Source organism: Cibotium barometz, chromosome 23, assembly GCF_041138505.1.
Source record: "Cibotium barometz isolate CiBa-2024 chromosome 23, ASM4113850v1, whole genome shotgun sequence".
In the NCBI taxonomy this organism is placed as follows: domain Eukaryota; kingdom Viridiplantae; phylum Streptophyta; class Polypodiopsida; order Cyatheales; family Cibotiaceae; genus Cibotium; species Cibotium barometz.
Window position 1 is genome coordinate 7,843,014 of NC_141068.1, and position 24,898 is coordinate 7,867,911.

At 39.1% G+C, this 24,898-nt stretch overlaps 1 protein-coding gene across 1 annotated transcript; it reads right to left on the reverse strand.

Moving 5' to 3' along the window:
- Window positions 1-4,112: 4,112 nt before the first annotated feature.
- Window positions 4,113-7,774, reverse strand: LOC147625580 (uncharacterized). Its single transcript, XM_086817095.1, has one exon. The coding sequence runs from the start codon at window positions 6,519-6,521 to the stop codon at window positions 4,539-4,541; it is 1,983 nt and encodes a 660-aa protein (XP_086673221.1). The 5' UTR covers window positions 6,522-7,774; the 3' UTR covers window positions 4,113-4,538.
- Window positions 7,775-24,898: the final 17,124 nt, after the last annotated feature.

Sequence of the window (24,898 nt, forward strand, 5' to 3'; positions counted from 1 at the left end):
ATCAAGTAGGTCATCAATGTTAGGTATTGGGTACCGATTCTTATAGTGATCTTGTTGAGGTCATGGTAGTCTATGCACATTCCGAATCAACTATATTTCTTTTTCACCAAAAGTACGAGAGATGCAAATGGTGATTGACTTGGTTCAATCCATCCCATATCCACTACAAGTTCCTTGACTTGCAACTTCATCTCTTTCCAACTTTGAGAACCTATATGGCGGTTGGTTCAATCCATCCCATGTCCACCACAAGGTCCTTGACTTGCTTGGCAACTTCATCTCTTTCCACCTTTGAGAGCCTATATGGTGGCTTGTTAACCAACTTGGGGCATTTGGTTTAAGGACTATAGGATGATCCACTTCTCTCCTAGGTGATATACTCTTAGGCATTTGAAATGCATCCTTAAACTCTTCTAAGAGGCTTGTCATGCCTTCATTTGAAACTCCCTCCTCTTCCACATTGTCCTTCTCTTGGTGGCAAAGTTGTAATACATGCACACACCCCATTTGCTTGAGCTCCTTCTTAAGCTTGTGGCATTAATCAAACAGACCTTTGAGAAACAAGAACCATACAATACAACCTCTTGATCCCCACACACAAAGCTCATGAATCCATGCTATAAATTAATTAAGAAGCTCCCAAGTGTGGAGAGCCAATCACATCCAAGCACAATGTGAATCGAATCCATGTCCAATGTAATCAAATCCACATGGCGTGTGTACTCATTAGAAAGCATGACTTTTACATGATTGTACAATCCATCATTGATCCATTAGCCACTTGCACCATATGCAACTTTGACAAGGCTTTGGGATGAAATTTTAGATTACCCAATGAACTCTTGTTCACAAAGCTACCCTATCCACAAGCACGCAAGCAACTCTTACATTGATCAAAGCCTCAATCCTCAAGGCCTTAGCACCCTTTCATCCTGCATAAGCATCATAAGAAAGAGTGCACAACTTTGCATCATGCCTTGTTGTTTCCGTAACACACATGGTTGTAGGATATCCAGCATCAAAGTTGTCTTCATTTAATCCCCTTGGATCAAAATGAAACTCACCATTGGGCTCATGACCCTCATTATCACCCAAGAAGTCAATGCATTCATCAAATTTCTCCACTTCATTATCGTGCTCATCCTCTACCACTTCGGAAAGCACCATGTTAACTATCATATTCCTTGCTTTACATGACTTTGGGTGCTCTGCTCCATTTTTTGCCACACTTGTAGCACAAACCCTTACTCCTCATTGATGTGATCCTCTTTAACAAATTTTCTTTTGTTCACCCCATTAGAAGCTTTCTCATCATCAATGGGTCCCTTTGAAGGAGCCCCACCAAATTTGAAATTGGTCTTTGCACCTCTACCATATACTGTAGAATACCCAGAATGGTGATAGTGTGGTTAAAGAAGCTTCCTAGGTGGTGGAGAGGATACAACGGTCTTATATGTGCTCTTTTGAAAACTTTGGCTAGCATACTTTTCTTCATAAGTCTCGGCTAACACCATTGCTTGCTTGAGATTGATAGGCTTTTAAGGCTTCACATCAGCCCTAATGTTTGGCTTTGATCCCTTGATGTACTTGACAATCTTGAAGTGCTCATCAAAGTCCTTCACATGCAACATGAGCTTGACAAACTTATGAGTGTATTTCCTTACACTCCCCATTTGTTCTAGATCATCCCATTCACATATGAGCATGTCCTTTTGAAGTATAGAAGTGAAGGTCCCTTTCATCTCTTCCTTGAAGGCTTTCTAAGAAGCAACCACATAACCATCACTTTGCAATTCTTTTGCGGGCATAATATAGAGTAGAAGAGTAGACTTTATCCTTCTCACTTCTTGGACTAATCTCGAAGTACGTGTTTGTAGCCATATTTGGTAGTGATGTGTGTGAACACACTAGGACCAGCTGGGACACTTTTTCCCTCTTTAGGAGGTTTTATCCCCCGTGCTAGTATGCACCTATCTTCGAGGATATACTTATCATATTTGTACATGACACATTTATTATCTATCCATCATCTCATTATGTGCTCCCTTGATCTTCTCCAATGTGTGTGTGTGTGTGCACACACGCATGCGTGCATTCTTTTAACCCCATTTCCAACATTTGGTATCATAGCATATGCTCCTCACCCCTTTTGCCTGTATCCTACCCTTCACCTCGAGTCTCTTGTCTTCTTGAAATAGATCAAGGAGCCCTTCTGAGAGAAGAAAGAGGACCTTGAAGTGTGCAGTACTTTGTACTACATTTTTATGGTTGGATTATCATTCCGGGTGGGGGCCATTCACATGATGTTTGATTTTGTACAAACATCTTCGGGGACCAGATTTGCATTGTTCTTCATCGGATTTTGTAGTAGTATTGTCAGGTCTACTATAGATGGGTGTGTAGATACACGTTGAAACATTCACCACATGAGATCTTGTCTACCAACTACACGTCAACAACATCGATCTCTACATCTTTTGAGTAAAATTTCTACTCTCTTTACTCTGCATTTCTTTCATACACCTTGCAGGTCTCCATTGTCAATGGCGATATTAGCAGCCACCTTGGTTGCATCAAAGGATCACTTAGCACTTGTAGGTTGCATGATTATTTGCCTGGGTGTATTATCAGAAATGGTAGATAGTGATGTATTTTGGATATTATCGAATGAGGATAAGCTTGATGGGACTAATTACCCATTATGGTTCTAGATGATGCGGCATGTATTGGTAGCCAAAGGGCTATGGAATGTTATGGTTAGTACTGATGAGAAACATCCTGGTCCCTTTGATGAACATGCTACAAAAGACTCATCTACAGACACGGACTCAGTTTCACATGGTACATTACCACAAGATAGCATAACTCCTACATAGGAACAAACAAACTGGGATGAAAGAAATGCGTAGGAGTATCATTCAAGAGGAGTATCTTTCCTCACATTCGGTCATGCAGGACTGCTAAACATGCTTGGGATGCACTTGCGTCATTATACTGGGTATGTAATGAAGCACGTGTTGCTTATCCACATAAGCAATTAGAGTTAGAGAAAATGAATGAGGGAGACTCCATGGATTGTAAATAATGACATGTATCATGTGATAGTGATATAGTAAACAATGAACATGTATTAATTCATTGTTTCCACATAGAGCAACAAAAAGATATTTATTCAAATCCTCAATAACACAATAAAGTAAATAACAAATGATGTACATGCTCTAGTTACAAGCTTTCTAATGTATATGAAATGCATGTACAAGTCTTGAGGAAAAAAATGCAATTGAGATACATATGATGCTATACCTTAAATCAACGGCAAGGTTCAACATCAATATGGCCAATGGCAACATTTATAGCTCAAATACTTTCATATTTGTTTAGACATAAACACAAAGTTTAAGATGACGTGTAGTTCAAACAACAATAAAGATGATGGGTAGATCAAAGTTTAAGATGAGGTGTAGATCAAACAACAATAAATATCATTATAGTCAAGAGATGAGGAATGCAAAAGTTATGCCTACAACTTTGACTCTCACAAGAAAGCTCTAAACATCAGCAAGTTCTTATTATAAATCGTGACAAACCAAAGCCCTACAAGAATTTCTAGACAATGAAACCCTAGTTGGAGGTGGGCTTAAATGTACGATTTTCACATTTCATAGGGACATCTTGATGGACTAGGTATATGTTAGGAGCAAATGATGAAAAAAACGGATGCTCCATTTTGTTTCCAACCTCATTACTCACTTACTAGGGACCGTTCACAGTTAACTACCATGTTTTCTAAGGGAATAACTTTGGAGACATTTTTAACAAACAAACAAAAAAAGAGGGATGAGCATAGGTGTCCATTCCCTCTTGGACATCACCCCTCAAGATCTTTGGCATGTCCAATAGAAGCACAACCATCCAAAAGTTTTGACCCAAATCTTCCATGTGTACCAATTGTTTTAAGCATATCCATTCTTTTAATGCATACATCATTGAACCTTTGATATTGCAGAGTCACCTTCCAATACAACCACCTCATCTTTCTCCACTACCTCCTTCCTTACATGCACAGCTTCCAAAGGTATGCTATAGAGATATATGCACAAATGAGAAACTTTCCAAAACTTCACCACTATGGAAAAAGTGCACTTACATGTTACCAATATAGGCTTTAGAGCTGTGAGGAAGCATTATGAAAATGAGTTTGTTTGGGATGTGAAGGCATGCGCTTATATTATTGTGTCAGAATGCACGCCTGAGTGCATTCACTGGAAACCTACAATGATCACCACTGCTTTGTCACAAGAACGCTGAAATGTTTTCATGGCCAAAACGAACGGATGGGCACTAAAATACACACAAGAAAATGAAAATGTCTGTAAACAAGGCTCCTATCAATAGCTTATATTGTGTGCCAAAAGCGAGGCTACTTGGTTGCTTGAGTAGTAGTTTATATGAAGACTCAAAGACTCAGGAGAGTGTAAAATCCGTACTCAAAGATGCCTTAGAATTCACCGTCTTCAGTAAGCAGAGGTGATTGATTACCTGGGCCTGGATGACACCAGGTTAAAGTGATTATTGATCCCATTAGACCCTTGATTAGAGGCCTCTTTGGCTTCATAAACTGGCAAATCACGCCTGTATAGTCCCATGCCAACCGAAGCCAAGGTCTCTATCTCAAAAAGGTCCGAGCTAGAATCGCTATCGTATAAGCTTGATTCTTCTTTTTGCATGTTGAAATGCTGCACTCCTGCAGGAGTAGCTTGCTTAGCTGCTAATCCAGGCGAGCTTAATCCAGAATTAGGTGCTGTATTAGAAGACACATTAATCAAGCTGCTGGCTGTACAAGCATGCAGTTGATTGTATTTTCGGCTGCTGTACTCAGATACTCTGTCGGCATAGCCATTGCTTTGTTGATAATTGAGCCTGGTGATCATTGGATTATTGTTGAGCTGATGACTCGTGTTGGATTTTGATTTGCAGTGATTAACAGTTGATTGGTGATCTTGAACTACTCTTAGCAGCCTCTCCGCCAGCTCGATGTCTTCGTCCACCACTTGATCTTCTGCATGCAGCCACCTCTGCCGCTCCTTCTCTTCCAAAACCTTCGTGATCTCGGCCATTCTGCTCTGTCGGACGCTGCCGTTGGAACCCACAGCCTCCGGCAGCTGATGAGGAGGAGGAGGACGCAGTAGTACGCGCTGCTTCGGGCGGCTCGAGGGCGGCTTCATAGACGTGTTGCCGGGCGTCGTTAGGCTGCAGTCTTGCTTGGTGATCTGATCAGCGCTGGCTGCTTTTTCCGGCATGAGATAGACCTTTAGCTTGCGGCTGAGGAAGGGAAGCTGTTTGAAGCCGGACGTCGCGCTGCCGGAATTGGACGTCGAGGTGTTGCGCCGACTGGTAGCCGCGGCCATGGGTTTGCTGCGGGCGGATCCTTCGTAGTTGTTGGAGGATAGGGAGGTCATGGAGCGGGGGCTTGATCTGGGGATTCTGCCGGAAGTAGGGGTGGAGGCGGAATGAGCGACGGGGGAGTAGGGGTCGAGGGCGGAGCGGCCTGCCGGAGAGACTGGAGAAGAAGCGGCGACGGACGGAGGGGTGGCAGCTGCGGCGGAGTGGTGGCGGATAGAGTTGCCGGAGGAGGAGTGTTCGGCAGACGAAGACGAGAATGCTCGGAGGAAACGGCCGCGGGGGGAGGGCGGTTTGCCGTTGGGCGGCAAGAGGAGGGCGTGGGAGAAGAACTTCTTGGCCGGGCTGACGGCGCTCGGCGGCGGCGTAGTGGCGGATATTAGATGCAGAATTGGGCTGGATGCCGGAGATTTCCGCGGGGTAGGAGGCTTTCCGTCGGCTGAGATTTTGAATTTAGCCAAGAAGCTGGCCAGCCGGCTGGAAGGCGAGGCCGGCTGCGGCTTGTTGCTTTTGCTTTTCGACTTGGCTGCTTCGTGGGCGGGCTGCGGCGGCTCGACCTCGCTGACGCTGCTAGCAGTGGACGTTCGGGGAGATGTAAACTCGCTGCTCTCCACCCGCCGCCGCCCAAAGGAGGACGCCACCCATCCTCTTGCCTCCGGCAAATTTCTCGGGGTATCTCGCCATTGCGCCACCTTCGCCTTCCCAAACTCAACAAGCGGGCTCAAAGGCAAGTCTCCGCCCGCCTCCCCTTCTTCCAACAGCTCCTCCTCTTCTTCTCGTGTCCACCCGGCCTGCTCCGCCCCCGCCCCAAAATACCTCTCGGCGTCGAAAACGCCAATCTCCCCACTCGTCTTCATCTTAACTCCACCTCTTCTGCCCACCACCATCTCTTCACGCAAGCGTCCCTCCCTCTCTTCTTCCCCCTCCTCCTCTTCTATTCTCTCCTCCCACACCTTCACCCTTGCTGCCCTCCCCGTCATCGCCCTCTTTGGTTGCATTATCACCTCCTCTTTTACAGCCCCTCCACTACTCCGATCTCTGCCCTTCCCTTGCACAGCAGTACTCCCCTCTCTAATTACTAGCTGCTTCTGTCTGCTCCTCACTTCAAACTGGCTCATCTTCAAAGAACTAGTACCATCCCCAAAGACATCTCAGAGCAGAGTAATCATCCTAGCTTGCTTCTTCGAAAGGCTCAAATTATGTCGAGCCAGAAGAGCTTCGATACTTCGAGTTTGCATTCAATAATCTATTGCAAAATTTTAAAGGATACCTCACATTTCCTTTCGACCACCATCAATGGCTTCATCAATCTAGAAAGGGCTTGGGAGTATCTTAGGCTGTGAGGGAGCAATAATGAGCCAGGCTTGGATGGCACAATCCTCTGCAATTGCTTTAAGCTTTTATGAGCTACTACGAGAGCTGATTAGAACACCTCAAGCTGTAATATAGAAGACTAACTTGGCTCTTGACAGCTTCAATCTCCCTCTTTAACTACCATTGCATGGAGGCATTAATCTGAGCAAGTCACCATTGAAAAAGAAATCATTTGAGCATTGGAGAGGGGCCAAGTAATGAGTATTTACTAGCTAGCAGCTTCCTCTTCCAGTCTGTACGTGAGCTCATCCCTCTTACGACTTCTGAAAGGGAACTTTTGTCAAAACTGATCTCCTAATACCCCAACCTTGGCCATTCACTGCAACAGCAACAGATAGCATCAAATTGAAGGAAAAGGTCCGGACAATCATAGACTTATCGAAGGCCAGGGTGACAACCAGTTTTTTCACACAATGTGCCGCTTTCACCACAGGAAATTGCAAGCTCAATACCCAAGCACTACTAAAGAGTGTGGACGGGGAAGTTCTCGCTGCATTTTCACCAAGCCCTATAGCCCAAAAGAACCCAGCTACGGGAAAAGAGAGGAGGGTGAATATACTGGTCCAATCCAATGATGCAAGGGACTTTCACAGTTCACTCAAAAATATGCTATCATGGTCTCTGAACATGTACTGCTACAAAAGCTACCTTGCAATTAAGAACATCCTCCACATTCCGCACTAGGCTGAAAAACAGGCACAAAAAAGCAGGAGGGTACCAGAGAGGCCCCATAATTTTGTATCACACTTTACTACTCTAGCGCTTACATATAGCTGCAAATTTGGAAGAGGAGAAAAGGAGAAGGGAGATTGCCATAATGGCAAGGCCAGGGATACCTTAACCATCCATCCTATCTATGGGACAAGAGCCGTCTTCCACCACCACCACTAGCAGGGCTATGGAAAACTATAATATTTTTCCTTTGTTGGGTTGTGCTCGTGGCCAGTTGTTGGGCCTGCAAAGGCCACACCCCTCAGCCCCCCTCTTGGGGAGAAGTGAAAAGCATGCGGGCAGCTTCACGTTTATGGCAATGGTGGGGGTCTTTTCTCTCCCCCTTCATTATGGCACACTCTACATAGGGGTACCTACATGACATATATCAAGCCCCCACCCTCCCGGACAATTTGGTTGTTTTGACATCAATCAATAAGTATTCAAAGAAAGGACCCCCCCACTAGTAGACAATCGCCATGAGTCCCAGGCTCTGTGTGAATCCTCTTCTTTTTCTTTTTGGATGGACCAATAGCTCGTTTTTTTCAAATTTTCCTTTTCTCCGCCTTTAACAGGTGGCGTTAATACGGCACGATTGCCCATGTTGCCTCTGCCGACCTTAGGATAAAAGCAGCAGCATGTATTAATATTGTGATATTTCCTTTTTCAAAAAAGGAGGTTAATACAATCCAGATTCCACACTCACCCCACTGCGTGACTCGTCCTTGATTGGCTAACAGGCTTTGCTTACGTGGGTCGAGGGGGCCCGCTTGCCCACGCCTCGCCGGCTTTGCCAACCAATCATAAACACTGTTTTGACACGACGCCTGTTAACTCTCGGTACTCACCCTAGAAGATAATTCTCCCTCCTATGAAGATCTTGAAAGGGTCGAAGGTTACTTTTACCATATCTCTTCTCTGATCAGAAGCTTAGAAAATACTGCAGCTCCTAAATTACTTCATTATTAAAGCTTTTCAGTACTACTGCCATTCCACTTTGATTTCCGGTTTTTCTTTGCCTTTTTTGGGGCTGTGACTTACGGGAACTTGAACTACAAAGAGCTTACAGTCAAAGTTGTGGGTCACTTTCAATTTTGGGCGACAAGCAAACAACCTGCGGAGGGTGAGGCCAAGGTAATTGCAAGTCGTGGCTGACGCCCACACACTTCCTTTCAGGATCGGAGGTAAGATTCTCCCCACAGAGACAATTTCCGAGGAGATCAGAATCAAAAAGGCTCCCGAAATCCACATTTCAATTCGTCGCAAAGCCAAAGTAAATCTTCCATTGCTGAATTACTTTTATCACTCTGCAAACTTGCAAGTTTAAAAAACAACTAATCCAGCTCGTCCTAAATTCCTTTGTAAAGTCCTCGCTCATTGAAAGTTGGAAAATTTTCCTGTCGATTTGGTGTCTTTTTTTTTAATGCAAGAGAATGTTTATATTCCAGGTATCAAAATGATTTTTTTTTTAAAATGCAAGAGAATGTTTATATTCCAGGTATCAAAATGATACATCACCCAGAGGTTACACCTTAATTCTCTTTAGCTTCTTGTACAGAAGCTTAGCTGTCCCAGATATCTTTTCACTCCCATTATCCATGGCTAGTTTGCAAGTTGGAGAGGGGTTGTGGATATGATTAGCTGGAGGCAGGCCGTACTTGGATGCAAAAGTAGAATGAATCTAGCCATCTTTAAGCTGTGGCATGCAATGAGAGGGGTTCTTCTGAGTGGGATTCCAGGGCTCATTATGCACATGGCAGACCACTCAATAGCTCAAGAGTTTATGTGAGGGACCTCCAGGACCTAGTTCAAGATTTGGTGTCTTGGCAAGAGGGATACCTGTATTGACTATGGGGGAGAGAGAGAGAGACGAGCACCCTCGAGGGGAGAGAAATGAGAGAGGAGATAGTAACTATTAAGTTTATGACCTTGCAATCTTCTAATCGTTTTTCCTTTGTAAACTCCTTGTTCTCAAGGTTAATGATGAAAGACCATGAAATAATAGTAATAGCAGCTGTGCTAAAAAAAAGGGTTAATGATGAAAGAACATGAAACAATAATAGTTGTGCCTAAAGAAAAGGCATTGAAAATTATTCCTCAGAGAGGAGCTTGCCTATGGGCATTGCCTATGGGCATGTTCACACGAAGGTTCAAAACAATTACCTGTGGAGTGGCCTATTGGTGGTTTTTTTTGGGAAATATACATTCTATTATTTTTTTTTAATGCAAAGAAATTTAAATTAAGTATCAAAAAATATACATTCTATTATATTATATGAGGGCTATTATACATACTAGATAGACTGCACAGTATTCGGTCTTCATTCAGCCTATCGGTGGTATTTTCAACTAACCCCGTCTAACCGTTAGTTCAAAATACCACCAGTTATTAAAATTAAAATCTTTTCTCTTCTACATAGTGTGCCTCCTTTTGTATGCGATTTTTAGTGTTTGTCATTTTTCATAAAATTTGCTCTTTCACAACTAGTGACCAACCACTTCCCATCGGCTAGGAAGAGAGAAATGCAGAAGCAAGAGAGAGGGGCTAATGACATGAACTTTACTAGAGTTGAGTTGCCCTCTAAACACAATTTCATAGCTTTGCAGCACCCTTAGAGCTTTGAGATAACCTGCTATCTTTATAGCACCTATATTAGCTTTGAAGGAGCACTCTTTGTAATCCTTGTAGAATCACTTTGAGCTTTGTATCAATCCTCAATACCTCTTTATGCTCTATAACACCCCTCTAAGGTTTGTACATAGCACCTCTTTAAGCTCCCTGTTTAAGCTCTGTGGTACCCCCCCCCCTACAACACTTCTTTGAGATCTATGTCACTTCTTTGAACTATGCAGCACCCCTCTAAGGTTGTCTCACCCTTTCACCTCTATGCAGTACTTCTTTAAACTCTAAGGTTACCCCTCTAAGGTTTCTTGCACCTCTTTGAGCTTTGCAATATTTCTTCGTAGTCTCTAGCCACCCTCTAAAATTTGTAACACCTCCTTTAGGCTTTGTAGCACCCCGCTACAACACTTCTTTAAGCTATGCAATGCCCCTCGAAGGTTTCTAACACCTCTGTAAGCTATGTAGCACCCCTCGACATTATTGATTTTAGGTCTGCAACACCCTTCTATGGTTTGTAGCACCTCTTTGAACTTTGTGTTGCCTCTTTGAACTCTACAATACCACTCTAAGGTTTGTATCACCTTTGCGAGGCATCCCTCCAAGCTTTTGTAGCACCTCTTTTGATTTGCGTATCTTTGAGCTAAATTCACCTCTTTGTAGTAGTACCTCTTGGAGCTCTATAACACCAATATGCAAGCACCTCTTGCCGCACCACTCGAAGGTGTGTAGTACCTTACTAAGCTTTGTAGCATCCCTCTTTGATGATTTGAACCTCTTTGTAGCACACCCACCCCCCGGTTGAGATCTACAATCCCTGTAAGCTTTGTTGAATCTTTGCAAGCACTACAATAATCCTTTGTTAGATTATAGCACCCCCTTGGGTTGAGATCTACAGTCCCTCTAAGCTTTGTGGAATCTTAGCAAGTTCTACAATAATGCTTTGTTAGATTTACACCACCCCCCATCACCCCTTTGAACTCTGCAGCACCTTTGTAAGCTCTATAACACTCCTTTGAGCTCTATAGTAGACTTTTTGATATTTTATTTTTATAGGATTAGGTTACAAAGTAGGTTGAACATCACATGGTAAGATGTTGTGTAATGAAGGAAAGAATCATTGCTAATAAGTAGATCATACTAGAATGCTAACACTGTTATATTTTTGTATAAAAAATACTTAGGTAGGCTTCTACACAGAAGGATCCTTAGATCATAGTACATACCCTAGGTTGAAACACCATGTAAGGGTTTTACAGGAAATAGAACATAAAGGAGCTCTTCTTCACTTAATCTAAGAAGAAGTTTTTAAAAAAAGACTTTGATCCGCAAGGAATTCCTTCTATCAATTTGGCCCACACTACATTATTAGAGAATTTAGGCTGAAAGATATCATTTTTGACACTTAAATAAACATTTTGGGTCAAAACTCCCGAAGGGGCCCTGGATACCATGAATTGAGTAGCCATTTGATTAAATAAAACTACTCTTTTTTGTACTATTGTAACTAAGTCTCCATTAGCCCTTCTTTTAAATGGAACCTTGGAGACGCACTAATGGTTTCATTTTGGCCATTTTGGCCTTAAAATCAATTATTTTGGATAAGTTAAATGCATTCTAAAAAACTCTATCAATTTTCCCCCTCGATGGGGGGGAGGGAGTGCTAATGAGGCTAGGGGATCGCTTAAGACCCCCCAGTAGAGGCGTCTCACATTAGAGCGTGTATTCATATAGAAAGTTCTTATTTTGGAACATAAACTGCTTAGATTTATTCACCTTGTAGGTCACCCCTCTGGCTATTCAAATACATGCAAAAACATTGAAGGAACAAAACTTGTTAAAATGAGATGATTAATTCCAAAGGTAGAGGAGGCTATTATGAGACCATAAACCCTTCCTTAAGGTTCCCAAGAAAAAATAAGAGGTTAGAAGAGGCTTGGTATTCATGGCGTAACCAAGAGCAATCTAACAAGGACCTACTGCATGATGAAGGCCCTTTTGGTGGCCTCTCTGGCATTTTTTTTGTATGAGAGCCCCGTGGATGCACTCATAGCCTCATTTTGGTCTCCTCTTCTTTTGGGAATCATCACATTCTGATAATTTTTTACTTCGTCGGTCAACATTTTTTGTCCTACTAGCCTATCCAAACACCTGTAACATCTTTAAATATTAAAATGATAGAGAGCCCAGGTGTTTGCACAAATATGGGTAGAAAGTTGATAAAGCAAAACTTGTCAAATTAGATGTTTTCAAAGGAAAAGCATGCCAAAAACCCATCCCTGGTTCCTAGGTCTTAAAAATGCCACAATGGCCCTAGCCAACTAGGGCAAACTACCCTTGATTGTGCTGGCAAGGCCAAGACCATTCTAGCCTTGATTGTGCTGGCAAGGCCAAGACCATTCTAGCCTTTTTTTTTTACTATATTCTTCCAATTTCCATCATTTATGTTCCAACTGATAAAAATTTTGTCATAGAGCTCAAAGGTGGACTACTATACCTATACAACTGATAGGTGGGTTGAGGGGCCTAAGGGGTGCTACATAGTTTAAAGATGGTTTAAGTGGTGCTCAAGGCTGGATGCTCAAAGGTGACCTAATGTATCTATATACCTGAGAGGTGGGTTGTTGAGGGGCCTAAGGGGTGCTATAGAGTTTAAAGATGGTTTAAGGGGTGCTTAAGGGTGGATGCTCAAAGGTGGGCTAGGGGTGTGGTATAGTTCAAAGGTGGGCTTAGGTGTGCTTTTTATAGATTAGAGGAGTGCTACATAGATTAGAAGAGGCACATATTACATGATAGAAGAAGACCTAAGAGAAGGGAAAGAGGTGAGATAGAAAGCAAGGAAATGAGAGAGAAAGTAAGGAGATGAGAGAGAAATTAAAAGGAGATCAGTATCTTGGGTATGAGGTTGATGGTTGGAGGGAGGAGCTTGGGAGATTAGAGGAGGCTATGGGAGGAGCTGGAGGAGGGAGCAGGGAGGGAAAATGAGGCAGGCTACGACAAAAAGGGAGAGAAGTAGGTTTCAAATCTAGGTTCTACATCTAAAAAGAGTAGATCAGGACATTTTTAAATGATAACTCAGATACACAATCTTTGACACATCTTTCAAGCTCGAGGGATGTCCTTTTAGGAAGACCTACATACAACGTGCATTCAAAGGTATTAAAAAATATCCTTTTATGAATTTGGACTTAATAAAATGAACCTTTTTTGTTTATAAACTTACGGGTTCTTTTTTTCCAAAATGCCATTTAAAACCCTCTTACGTAAGCAAATTTCTATAAATTTTTCTCAAAATCTTGGTTGAAAAAACTCCTCCTATTGAGTGAAACCCTTGAGCTTTTAAGATGTTCAAGGAACCCTTGAACATTTTTTATGCCGCATTATGGCATTCCCTCATTTCTCCCCTTTTTAATCCTCCCCAAAACTAGATTACCCTTAAAGGCCTCTTGGATATCTCATCCTACCCCTAATGATTTCTAGTACATGTTCAAGGGTTGGATGGCATTGTGTGAAATCCCGAGTTATCCAACATGCAAGCATAGTCATGTGGAGGAGAGCATTGTAAGGGGAACCCATCAAAAAAGCAGGTTCTAACATTGGCCCTCCCTATGGTTGCTCAAATGCGCACCCAAGGTAGTTAGAAATTAGCTATTTGTTGGGTCACACTGGTGGCAAAGCTATTGAGGTGGTCATCCTAGCCACTTTTGATATAGTATTAGAATTGGCTTCATTGATGAGCACTTCCTCACTTTAATTAAGAAGGGTCCATGGTGGTTAGTAGGTTGATTGGTGTTGTGTGATAGCCATTTGAATCACAATGGAGCCTATACAAAGGAGACCTACATTGGCCATGAAGAGTTTCCCTAGGAAACTCAACCTTTTAAGGAAGGGGAGGCCAATGGTGGGGTGTTTTCAACAATTCTTCCTCGTGATTGCATAGATGTGGGACCTTCTAGTGGTTGGCTACTTGGAACATGCTAGAAAGCTCATTGAGGTGCTCATCATAGCCACTTCCAACATACATTTGCGATGATGAAATAGTCTTTGATGTGACTAATGTTCATCCACACTTTGCACTCCACATGCATTCAAAACAACTGAGGGGTGTTACAGACATATTGCTAGTTAGAAGGACGTGACTCCTAGATTCAAGGCCTATCATCACATTGCATCGTCAAGAGAAACACATGAGCTCCACCCATCCCAATCATGATTGACACTAGCTCACATGATGGCAACTACCTACCCCATAGCCTTTGTGAGGATAAACAATACATTTTACCTTTATGCTTTAGTCAACCAATCAAAATTCAAGAAGCTATGTTGAAAAAGTTGGTAAATCATGCATTGGTTCTTTTCAATTCCTCTGTGTCCCTAAGATTTTCACACAAAAAACGTAACTAGTTCTAATTCAATTGCTAAACATAGAGTTACTAGAGCTTCTAAAATAATGCACTAGCTCTAAATCATCACCAAAATCACCTTAGTTCACTAAGTTTGTGACCTTGCTCAATGTGTAAGCATGGGATTCATTGCAAACAAATTGTTAGGATCTTTCTAAACCCATGACACATTAGGAGGGGCGACAAATCCGAGAAAACCGAATAGATAAAAGAACCTATGTTGAAAAAAGTAAAAAACCTTTATAGACAAACTCTCAAAATTCTTAATTGTCCCAATATGAGCATACTCACATTTATAGCCTAGTTATCTTAAAATGGGACATTACTAGTTCCAAGTCAATAGCCAAACTTGCATATGCAACCCATTATAAAAAGGCACATCAAATTGCTTATGGCTTGTAGACTAGGTGAAAAACCATTGTTTTAAACCAACTACCAACTTTTGTAAAGCTCTAATGTTTGCATTAAATAATCAAATATAAGTAATAGAAGGTACATTGCTCATTTACAAACAAAATTGTTTACATTAAACCATCAAATATAAGCAATAGAAGGCAAGGCAGGAGTAAAGTTACAGGCTTATTGAAAACAAATTCTTGAAGTGGTATGTACAGTGTTTTTGTTTTATATGTAATTGTTCCCAACTCCTTATATGTCCCCTAAGAATCTTTTGTGTGTACTGCCTATGCCTACATATGTTATGAGTAAGCAAACTGGACAGCAAGGATGCCAATTATGGGCCCCCTGATGAGTAAAGTAACCAAGCTGTATAACTCTCTTGCATATTAGATCCAATTGCAAATAGCTATTCTCAGGGATCATGTGACCAAGTTTTGGGTGCCAAACTTGTTTGGAAAAATGGCTACAAGTGCAAAATTCAATTTATGTGAAGAGTTTGTGGGAACTACACCTATATGACGACATATAAGAAATAGTGTTTTGATAAAACAATCTCTCTAAAAGAGGCTTGCTTCCTTTTTTCTGATGTGGTCGGGGAGAGAAAGACTATGAGAAGGGAAACCTCCAAATTTCATTTGAAAGGTTCATATGAACCTCCATTTGTTTGTGACAAAATAGGAAGGGCATATTGTTATTTTTCTTCTTCAAAATTATGTCTTTAGTTTGAAAGCTAGTTCTTTCAAAATTGTGTCTTTAGTTTTTGATTAAAAGATAGTTTTTTAACACCCTTTATAAAAAAAAAAGATAAACCCACCTTGGAAGTTGGAAGGGAAAGAAGTTCAAAGGAAGGAGAAAAAGTGCGAGATGGTAAAAAAGAGAAGAAAAAGGAAGATGCTAAAATAAATTTTTTATGGTTTGAAATGTTGTTTTGTAATTTACAAAAGTAAAAAGGCAAGCCCAATGTTTGAAATGTTGCTTTGTATTTTACAAAGGAAAAAGGCAAGCCATTCCAATGTTGGTATTGTTGCTTTGTGTTTTACAAAGAACAAGGCAAGCCAAGTGAAATGTTGCTTTGTATTTTTTACAAAGAACAAGGCAAGCCTTTCGTGTCTTTGCAACTACTCAATTTCTTTCTTTCTTTTTTTAGAAAGCTTTAAATTATATTAAGTAAACGTCGGATCTTACAAAAAGCTTTGTTTTTAGAGAAGCTTAACTCTAAACCATTTCTCTTTTTTTTTGGGATCAATAAATAAATATATATATATATATATAGCAACAGAAAACCTTTACATCAAAATATCTTACCCCACATCTGTTTTTGAGGATGAGAGATGGATATTGATTTGTGATCTGGTGTAACTCCAAACCATCTCTAACATCTCATAATGACGCCTAAACCATCTCTAACATCTCATAATGACGCCTGGGCCTGCAATTACGTCCATGATAAAACGCATTAGGTAAGTTTCTAGAATATTGTGATTTTTGAGGGGCTAGTGGCATAAAAACTTTGGAGAGGCTAGAGCCTAGTGGTGTGAAACCAAGTGGAGAACGTATATATAATAACTTTTCTTTTCTTTTCTTTTTGAAAAAAATGGGCAGTGACTTTGACCATATGTGCACTGTTGGACTGTGCATTTCGAACCTTATGCGAGCATTGCGCCGTCGCTCAGCCCTATTAAACGTGGTCGCTGGCTTGCTGCTATCGTGTAGATACTTTAACTACCTACTACACGAAGTACGCGAGCTCAGCTCGTTGAGATTTGTGGTTCAAGGCCAGTCAAATGTCTACAAAAAAAAAGAAGAAAAAAAGAAAGAAAATTCGGGGGAGCACCGGGGACACTTGTCGCCACCCAAATGATTGCTGTGTGCCGCCCTGTCGCCTCTTCCGCCATCTTGGCGTCCTACGTGGCATGGCTGGATCTATAGGTGTGTACTTCTCTTCGACCGCCGGGGGACCCTTCCCACCAATGGGTGCTTTTAATGCTGCGCACATGCACGTATTTAAAATAATTACCTTATTTCCCTTTCCTATCTATGAATAGGCTAACGATGTCGACCCTCTTCCTACTCCACTATCGTTTTTCACATCAAAACTTCTTTGAAGGTGGATCTATCTAGGGTTTGCCAATTTAGAACAAGCTTTTTCTCATACTTTGATTAAATTTTACAACTACTTCTTGAAAATAAATTTGAAGAGGAGTTTTCCCTTCTCCCATCAACTTGAGAAGGATTTTTCAAAAGCTCAATAGGTAGCAAACTTGTCATTTCCCCACACCCTTCTTTCTCATCTTGAACTTTAGTTCGAATCGATTGTGTATAAAGAAGAAGGGTCCGAGGTAAATTGCGTGGTACTAAGGAGTTGTTTTATGCATTCTCTAAGGCTTCAATATATGGTGATAAAAATAGTTCAAGAGCGTTGGGTTGTAGCCTTAACGAGACACACGCTTTTTGTTGCGAGGGAAGGAAATGTTTTTCTGCAGGCCAAAAGTAGATGGTGACACTGATTTTGGCCATCCGAGTTCTCAGCCTTTCAAATTTGTGAGGCTAATATCTGCGCCAAGGCAAGAGTTACTCGAACCACCTAGAAAATAAGAAAGGTGCCTTGATCCCTACAAAAGGCATGCCTAAAAACAACTTGTCCAATGAGCAAAACCATGTGCAAGGCTTTTATTCGTTGACCAAAATTGCATCAAATGTTCCATCAGCTTGTTCAAGGAGGAAATTGCTCCTTCATCAGCTTTAGCATGAGAATTCATTTGATTTGCTAGATTTTGAGCATATTCTCAAGCATTTTCACCATCATCGAAACAAGCCTTAAAGTTTGACAAGGGCTACAACAATGGTTGTGAAGCTAAAGAAACTACTTTGGAATGCTCAAAAACCAACTGGGCTATCTTAAAAACCATTTTCATTTTGTTGAACCACCTGATAACTATGCTAACAACCTTAGCAATGTGCATTTCCACCGTGAAATTCTTCACTAAGTGGCAATGCATAATCTTAAAACTGGTTTCATGCCCTATAGATTTTGTTTTCTTAATATTCAAGGCCGTTTTCTCAATCTAAAGAGCGGTTTGAATTTTATGTCACTCTTTAGCCCTAGTTTTTCTCAAGATTAAGCTAGTTTGCAAGTTTGATCACCATGGTGGCCAATATGGAGATCATGTCACCACATTTCAATAGATATAAAAAGGTACTAATTCCCATTTTATATGTATAGTTTCTATAAACATTGTTTTATACATATGTAGATGTTCTCCACTCTCAAGTGTTGAAGTTCATTTTTGTGTGCACCAATAAGTTGCATATGGTATATTTTTTCCAACCATTCTTTATTTACTCATCCATCCTTAATTTGCTGTCATATCATTGCATATTTCCACACTCTTGCCACCATCAACAAACAATCATTTCTAATGGTTGGCATCGCTTAATATTGTGATCCATCATCATACATCGTAGACATTTGTTTATACAGTTCATTAAGAATATTGGCAAGTGAACGACAAGAGCTAACTCTCCCACTTTTCATCGTGAGTAAGCTCTTATCGTACCACACGTAACTTCGATGTACGATGTTGTGAAAATGGCAAGTGGCTAGTGTGGAGCCTACACAAAAATAGACATGCACATGGTTTGCCCATAAATTTTCATAAAGCATCTCAACAAGACAAAGCATCAAATCAAACTTTCTCTTTATTTCATGATTAGTTACAAAAAAGGCAAACATACAGTATGTCACATTGAAAATCTTTAAGTAGTATCCTATAGAGTGTACATTAAAGAAAACAATATAAATGTAAAAGTCATATCATATGAGCATTATGCCATACATAGAAACTTAAACAAGAAAGGCAAGCATTCAATGTCACATAAACAAAAATTAGTATCCTACAGATTGTGCATTGAAGAAAATAATGTGAATATAGAAGGAATATTGTAAGAGCATTATACCATACATACAAATATAAACACGTGCTTTACATTATTTACATGTCAATTGTATGTGTGTGTGTGTGTGTGTGTGTGCATCCTTATGGTGTAACTAAAAAAGATTCACATAGCATACATGAAGGGAAGAAGAAAGGCTAGATAGAGTACAAATATATAATAAACCAAATTACACTACAAAGACATAATAAATCAAACTACACTATAAAGCCATAGTACTTTTGAATTGCAAATGTTCTCTTGATTCTCATGCTTCAGTGTGTGCAAATGTTAATGCTTGTTTACATGTGAATGTGTTATGAACATGTTATGAGCCTATGCGTATAATGCATTGGAATGCAAACTTATGTTGTGGTGGGAGCATATTTACGTTATTCATAGCTTCCTTTACTTCTATTTTTTTATTTGAAATCTTGAATTGACGAGTTGTCATAATTTTGTATAAGTTATCACCATAAATCTGGGGTCTTAATTATAAGAATTTCTTCCTTTTTCTATGAAAAGTTTTATGAAAATCAATGACAAGACATGTATGATGAATTAAAACCATTTTATATTTCATATTTGAATAGATTGTATGAAAGGTATGCTAGATTCCAACTTGAATATTTTTATCTTTTGAAATATTATATTGAGTTTTTAATCAATATTGAAATATTTATGACTTGAGGGGATTTTCAAAACATTCTATGGGTATGCTTTATGAAATCAAGAAGAATACATCTTGAGTTAATAAGTGTTGCAATTATATGTGGTGGTTGCTATCTTTTTCCAAGCATAGACCTTGGAGTCCATAGAAAAAACATCAATTGAATAAAATATATTATAATCAAATGTATCTTGGTCATGCATGTTGTGAAAAAAATTTGTAATTCTTCAAATCATCACTCTCCCTTGTTGAGACCTTTTTCCTACTCCTCTCAACTCAAGTAAATTTAGTGAAATCTAGTTTTAATAAGGATAGTCTTCTTCCTACTACTCTCAAATGAGGTAAATTTTGTTATTAGGTTATTTCGATATTTTGATAGAGTATTCACAAAGTTCTTTATGAAAAGGTTACCATGAGTTGTTTATATTTATTTTGTGGTATGTGCATAAGGTTACCAGGAGTTGTGGTATATGCATAAGGTTACCATGAGTTATTTATATTTGTTTTATGGTATATGCATAAGGTTAACATGAGTTGTTTATATTTGTTTTGTGGTATATGAAAAGGTTACCCATGAGTTGTTTATATTTATTTTGTGGTATGTGCATAAGGTTACCATGAGTTGTGGTATATGCATAAGGTTACCATGAGTTATTTATATTTGTTTTATGGTATATGCATAAGGTTAACATGAGTTGTTTATATTTGTTTTGTGGTATATGAAAAGGTTACCATGAGTTGTTTATATTTATTTTGTGGTATATGCATAAGGTTACCATGAGTTGTTTATATTTGTTTTGTGGTATATGCACAAGGTTACCATGAGTTATTTATATTTTTTTGTGGTATATGCATAAGGTTTTATTGAGTGTTTTTTCAAGGTTTTATTTTTGCAAAATTGAGTACTCTTTTGGCAAGGAAATATTTTGATTTGGTTCAAGCTTTATGGTTCCCTAAACTCTTGACTCAATTCATGATTTAAAGTTGCCTAAACTCTTCACATTATTCTTCTTATTTTTTTAATTTTTATGTATATGTTATTTTATGGTTCATTTTCCTATAAACAAACTTCCATTGTGCATCTTACTACCTTTATCATATTTTGTTTTGCTAAGTTTGCAATACTGTCTTATACCTTCAAAGGTTGGAATATGAATTTAAGTTGAGAAGTGGTGTCAACCAAATGAGGAAATCATTATCAGCATGATGAATGCCATACTCATTGTCTTTCTTTTATAAATGCATAATAATCTTGTGATTTTAGTAATTTCTCCTTAATTTGGAGAATCCAAAAAAAACTAGTAAAAGTGAACTTTTTTTCCTCCCTTTTGAAAACTTATCCACCCTTAACAAATTCAATAGGCTCTAGCTTGAATTGTATCAACTCATCTTGCCAATATAGTAGCACTAGCATAACCTTTAGAGAGAAAGATATTTCCATGCTTATAAGGTTTCCAATCTAAAAGTATTATTGAAGATATTTTTAGATTAAAGTTTTCTAATCTAGAAATATTATTAAATGTATAAGTTATATTAAGAATAATATGATGGTTAGATAATTTAATAATTTTATTAAGAATAATATAAGTTATATATAAGGTTTCTAATCTAGAAATATTATTAAGTATATAAGTTATATTAAGAATAATATAATGGTTAGATAATATTTATGAAATTTTATTTTCTTGAACTTCTTGATTATGCGATTGAATGTGATTAAATATTTGACATCCTCTCCTTCAAGTTTCTTTCTTTTAAATTGAGATATTAAAATTTTATATATCATATATCATATAAATTTTATGTATTTAATTCTTTTAAGATCCTTAAAATGGAATATTTCTTAATTAATGCATGATTACATGGTGAATGCACATTTTTTCACACTTTACTATGGTAAATATTTGCACAAGTGTGTGTCTTTTGTAATGTCCTTAGGTAGCTTAGCAAAGTGAGGCAAGCAAGTTTTTTTCTACTCCATTCCATCAATAACGAGCCCAATATACTTTTTCGGAGATGCAAAACACTTCCTCCTGTGGTCCATTACCTTCCTTCTTTCATTTGTCTTCCCTATGAATTCTCAAAGAATCCTTGACTATCCTTAACTCATCTGGATCACTTGAAAACTTTCTTCTAGTTTTTAGCTTTGCACACACAGTGCACACACCATTTGAACTTTTCGTGGGATAGTCATGTTAGCATAGAAGGTTTTCCATAGCCTGGTAAAATAAGAGTAGCTTATATTGCTCTTCTTTAGTTGTCATAGCATCGCTGTACAATGAGAATACCTCTAACCTTGTAAAATTGTTAGAGATAAGTTAAACTTGCATGTTATCGGCATACATTCTACATGATGCTTAAAATAATGATGAAGTCATGTTAAAGCATTTTTTTTTTTGTTGGAGCTACGGATAGTGAAGGATCCAACAGCTTTGGTCTGCCCCTTTTTTGGTCATGCACTTCACTATCTCAAGTTGTACATTTCCAAGACTCAGAGCAACCTTAAAGGCAACACCTAAAACAAAATCAAAGCCAAGGCTACATTTAAATTTGCCATGCAAACAAGGTATTAATAGCCCACTAAGAATTGCATCTTGCTCTCCACCACCGCTCATGTCAAAATAGCATGTCCATAATGCCTTTAACTTCTTCTATAACCCAAACTTTGCTTTTCGCTTCAACCCATGGTAGGTCTTACCTCGATACATTGGAGATGATGCCAATTGCTCAATGGTGTCTAAGGCATCATGTTATCATTGTTATTACTACCATCATTTTTTGCTTGATGTGGAGAAGCAAAGGAAGGACTCCTTATGCTCGTAGCTTCATATGATGTTAAAGATAATCCTGGTGATTACTCATGGCTTGGAGTGTCCACTTCTCCATCTCTATTTTGAGTTTTTTAAACCCTAGGAGACAAGGAATCAGATGAGAATGAGAGACCCTTTGAATGTGATGCGGTGGGGCTCCCACCCACTTGTGAAGGGGAAATGACTAATGGAGTGTCTCTCCTCATGACTTCCTCCTTGGCTTGCAATAAGGAATGAGTACCTGTGGTGCCGATGTGGTCATCATATAAAAAGTGATTAAATTTAATACACAATTAAGATGGCACTTGATTAAGAAATTCCCTAGAATTAAAACACTAAATAGTTTCTATTTTTGGAAATGTGAGGCTACATAAGAAGTTGAGAGGCTTATTTGGTCACCTTATATTATGTGTGAGAGAGAAACAAAGAAAGAGAGAAAGGGATATTTTGGCACATAAGAAGCAAAGCAATAAAGCGAACGGTTCTCTTTTAAGTCCAACCTTGGAAAGGTACACAAAATCATGTCCCTTAGAAAGGTTTTATAAAGCTTCCTTTTTCTTCTTATTGAGTAAAAGCTTTTGTGGTAACATAACATTATGAATATTTGTTTAAACCCTAGAATTAAAACACTAAATAGTTACTATTTTTGGAACTGTGAGGCTACATAAAAAGATGAGAGGCTATTTGGTCATCTCATATTATATGTGAAAGAGAGATAAAGAAAGAGAGAGGGATATTGTGGCACACAAGAAGCAAATCAATAAAGAGAGAGATTTACTTTTTTTAAGTCCAACCATGGCAAGGTACACAAAATCTTGACCCTTGAAAAGATTTTATAAAGATTTTTCTTCTTATTGCATAAAAGCTTTATTTGTGGTAACATAACATTCTTAATATTTGTTTAAACCTATAAAATGTTTTAACCTAAATGTTCAAAAAACTATTATAGAATGTCCTTATGTCTATTGGTGAACAAAATTTTAATAACAACAACTAGTTTGAAATAAATCTTAAAAGATAAATAAAGTTTCTAAAGTATTTTTCTTTAAAAGAAAGTTTACATAAAAAATGGACACAATCCTAGTGTTTTTTTAAAATAGGAGAGCCCCATATTTCACTATATTTAAAAAAATTTGTTTGTGTCTACAAAGTTGATGCATTGCATTTTCGGGGGTGTATGCTTAGCCCAAGGGATTCGAATACTCACAATAAAGGGAGACATTACCTGCGTGCATAAACCTCAAGAAAACCCCCTATATATGATTCTTATAAGATGATAACACCCCCAATTTTGAGCTTATAAGGATACCTTTAAAAATGATTGTCACCCCCTCTCTTAAATCTATGTTTTTTCTCTAGGATTTACACACCCCCTCTCCTTAGTTTAAAGTATGTTACTTTGAACCTTATTGAGTGAACATATGGCATATCCTTAATGTTGCTATAACCCTAGCCTTCTTCCCCCCCCCCAGGGCCCCTCCCCCTAACTTAAATTTAAGATTTAGTATTCACATAAATACATGGCTTTACCCCTACCTTATAATCTTATGCCTCAATTCAAAAAACCCCCCTCTTGTACACTCACCTGATATCATAAGTTTTCTACGGCTGAATCCCCCCAGACCTACATACAATGTGAGACGAGATATGAGATCAAGGGGTATTAAAAAATACCCTTTTCTGTGAATTTAGACTTAATGAAATAACCCCTTTTTCTTTATAAACTTACAAGTTTTTTGTTGAGATATCGAGCTCAACTAGTGCTGATCCGCTTGGGTGATAGCTTTTTCACTAATGTCACTAGCACGGTTGATGCGATTATGGTTGATACGCCACCAATGGATGATAGGCTATGTGACAGCCATTTGGAGTACTAGAGTTATAGCGTAATTATAGCGCCAGCTCATATAATCAGGTTCACACTATAGACCAACCACTTTTTATGTTGTGTAGGAGAGTACTTTCCCTTTATGTATTTTCTCTTATCTTTTAGGTATATGGTTGTAGAGAAGAAGATAGAAGAAAATTCAGCCATCCATCTCTTGTGTCTTGCACTCTCTTGTGTGTGTGTATGTGTGTGCGTTTGCTTGCAAGGGAACTCAAGCTCTCTCTCTCCCCCACATTCTCTTTATAGTATCAAATCTCCGGTTCGTGTGAGAGCTAAGGAGGCAAGCAAGAGGAAAGAACAAGCAAGCAAGGAAGCGGTACATGGGTAAGAGCATCACCATTTCTTTCCCTTCTTGGTTTAGGTACAACACCCTTCAATAGCTCCGAGAGCTACACATATCCGATTGAGAAGCTATCTTTACAGGCTTGGAGGTGCCTGTGTGGTGCGTCCAGAATTGCATTTTGGGTGCGCCTCAGTCTCCGTTATGTCACTGCAAGGTATTTTTTATAGTTTCGAGAAGTTTTGGTTGAGAACTATCTCTAGTCGAAATATAGTTACTACAGTACAACAGTGCATTTTGGAAGTGCAAACAATGGTTGCACATGTATTATTGAAATTGGGTGTATGTACATGTACTTTGGTCAGATCTGGTGATTTATAAGTTGTGCTGAAGTACAGTTGTAATAG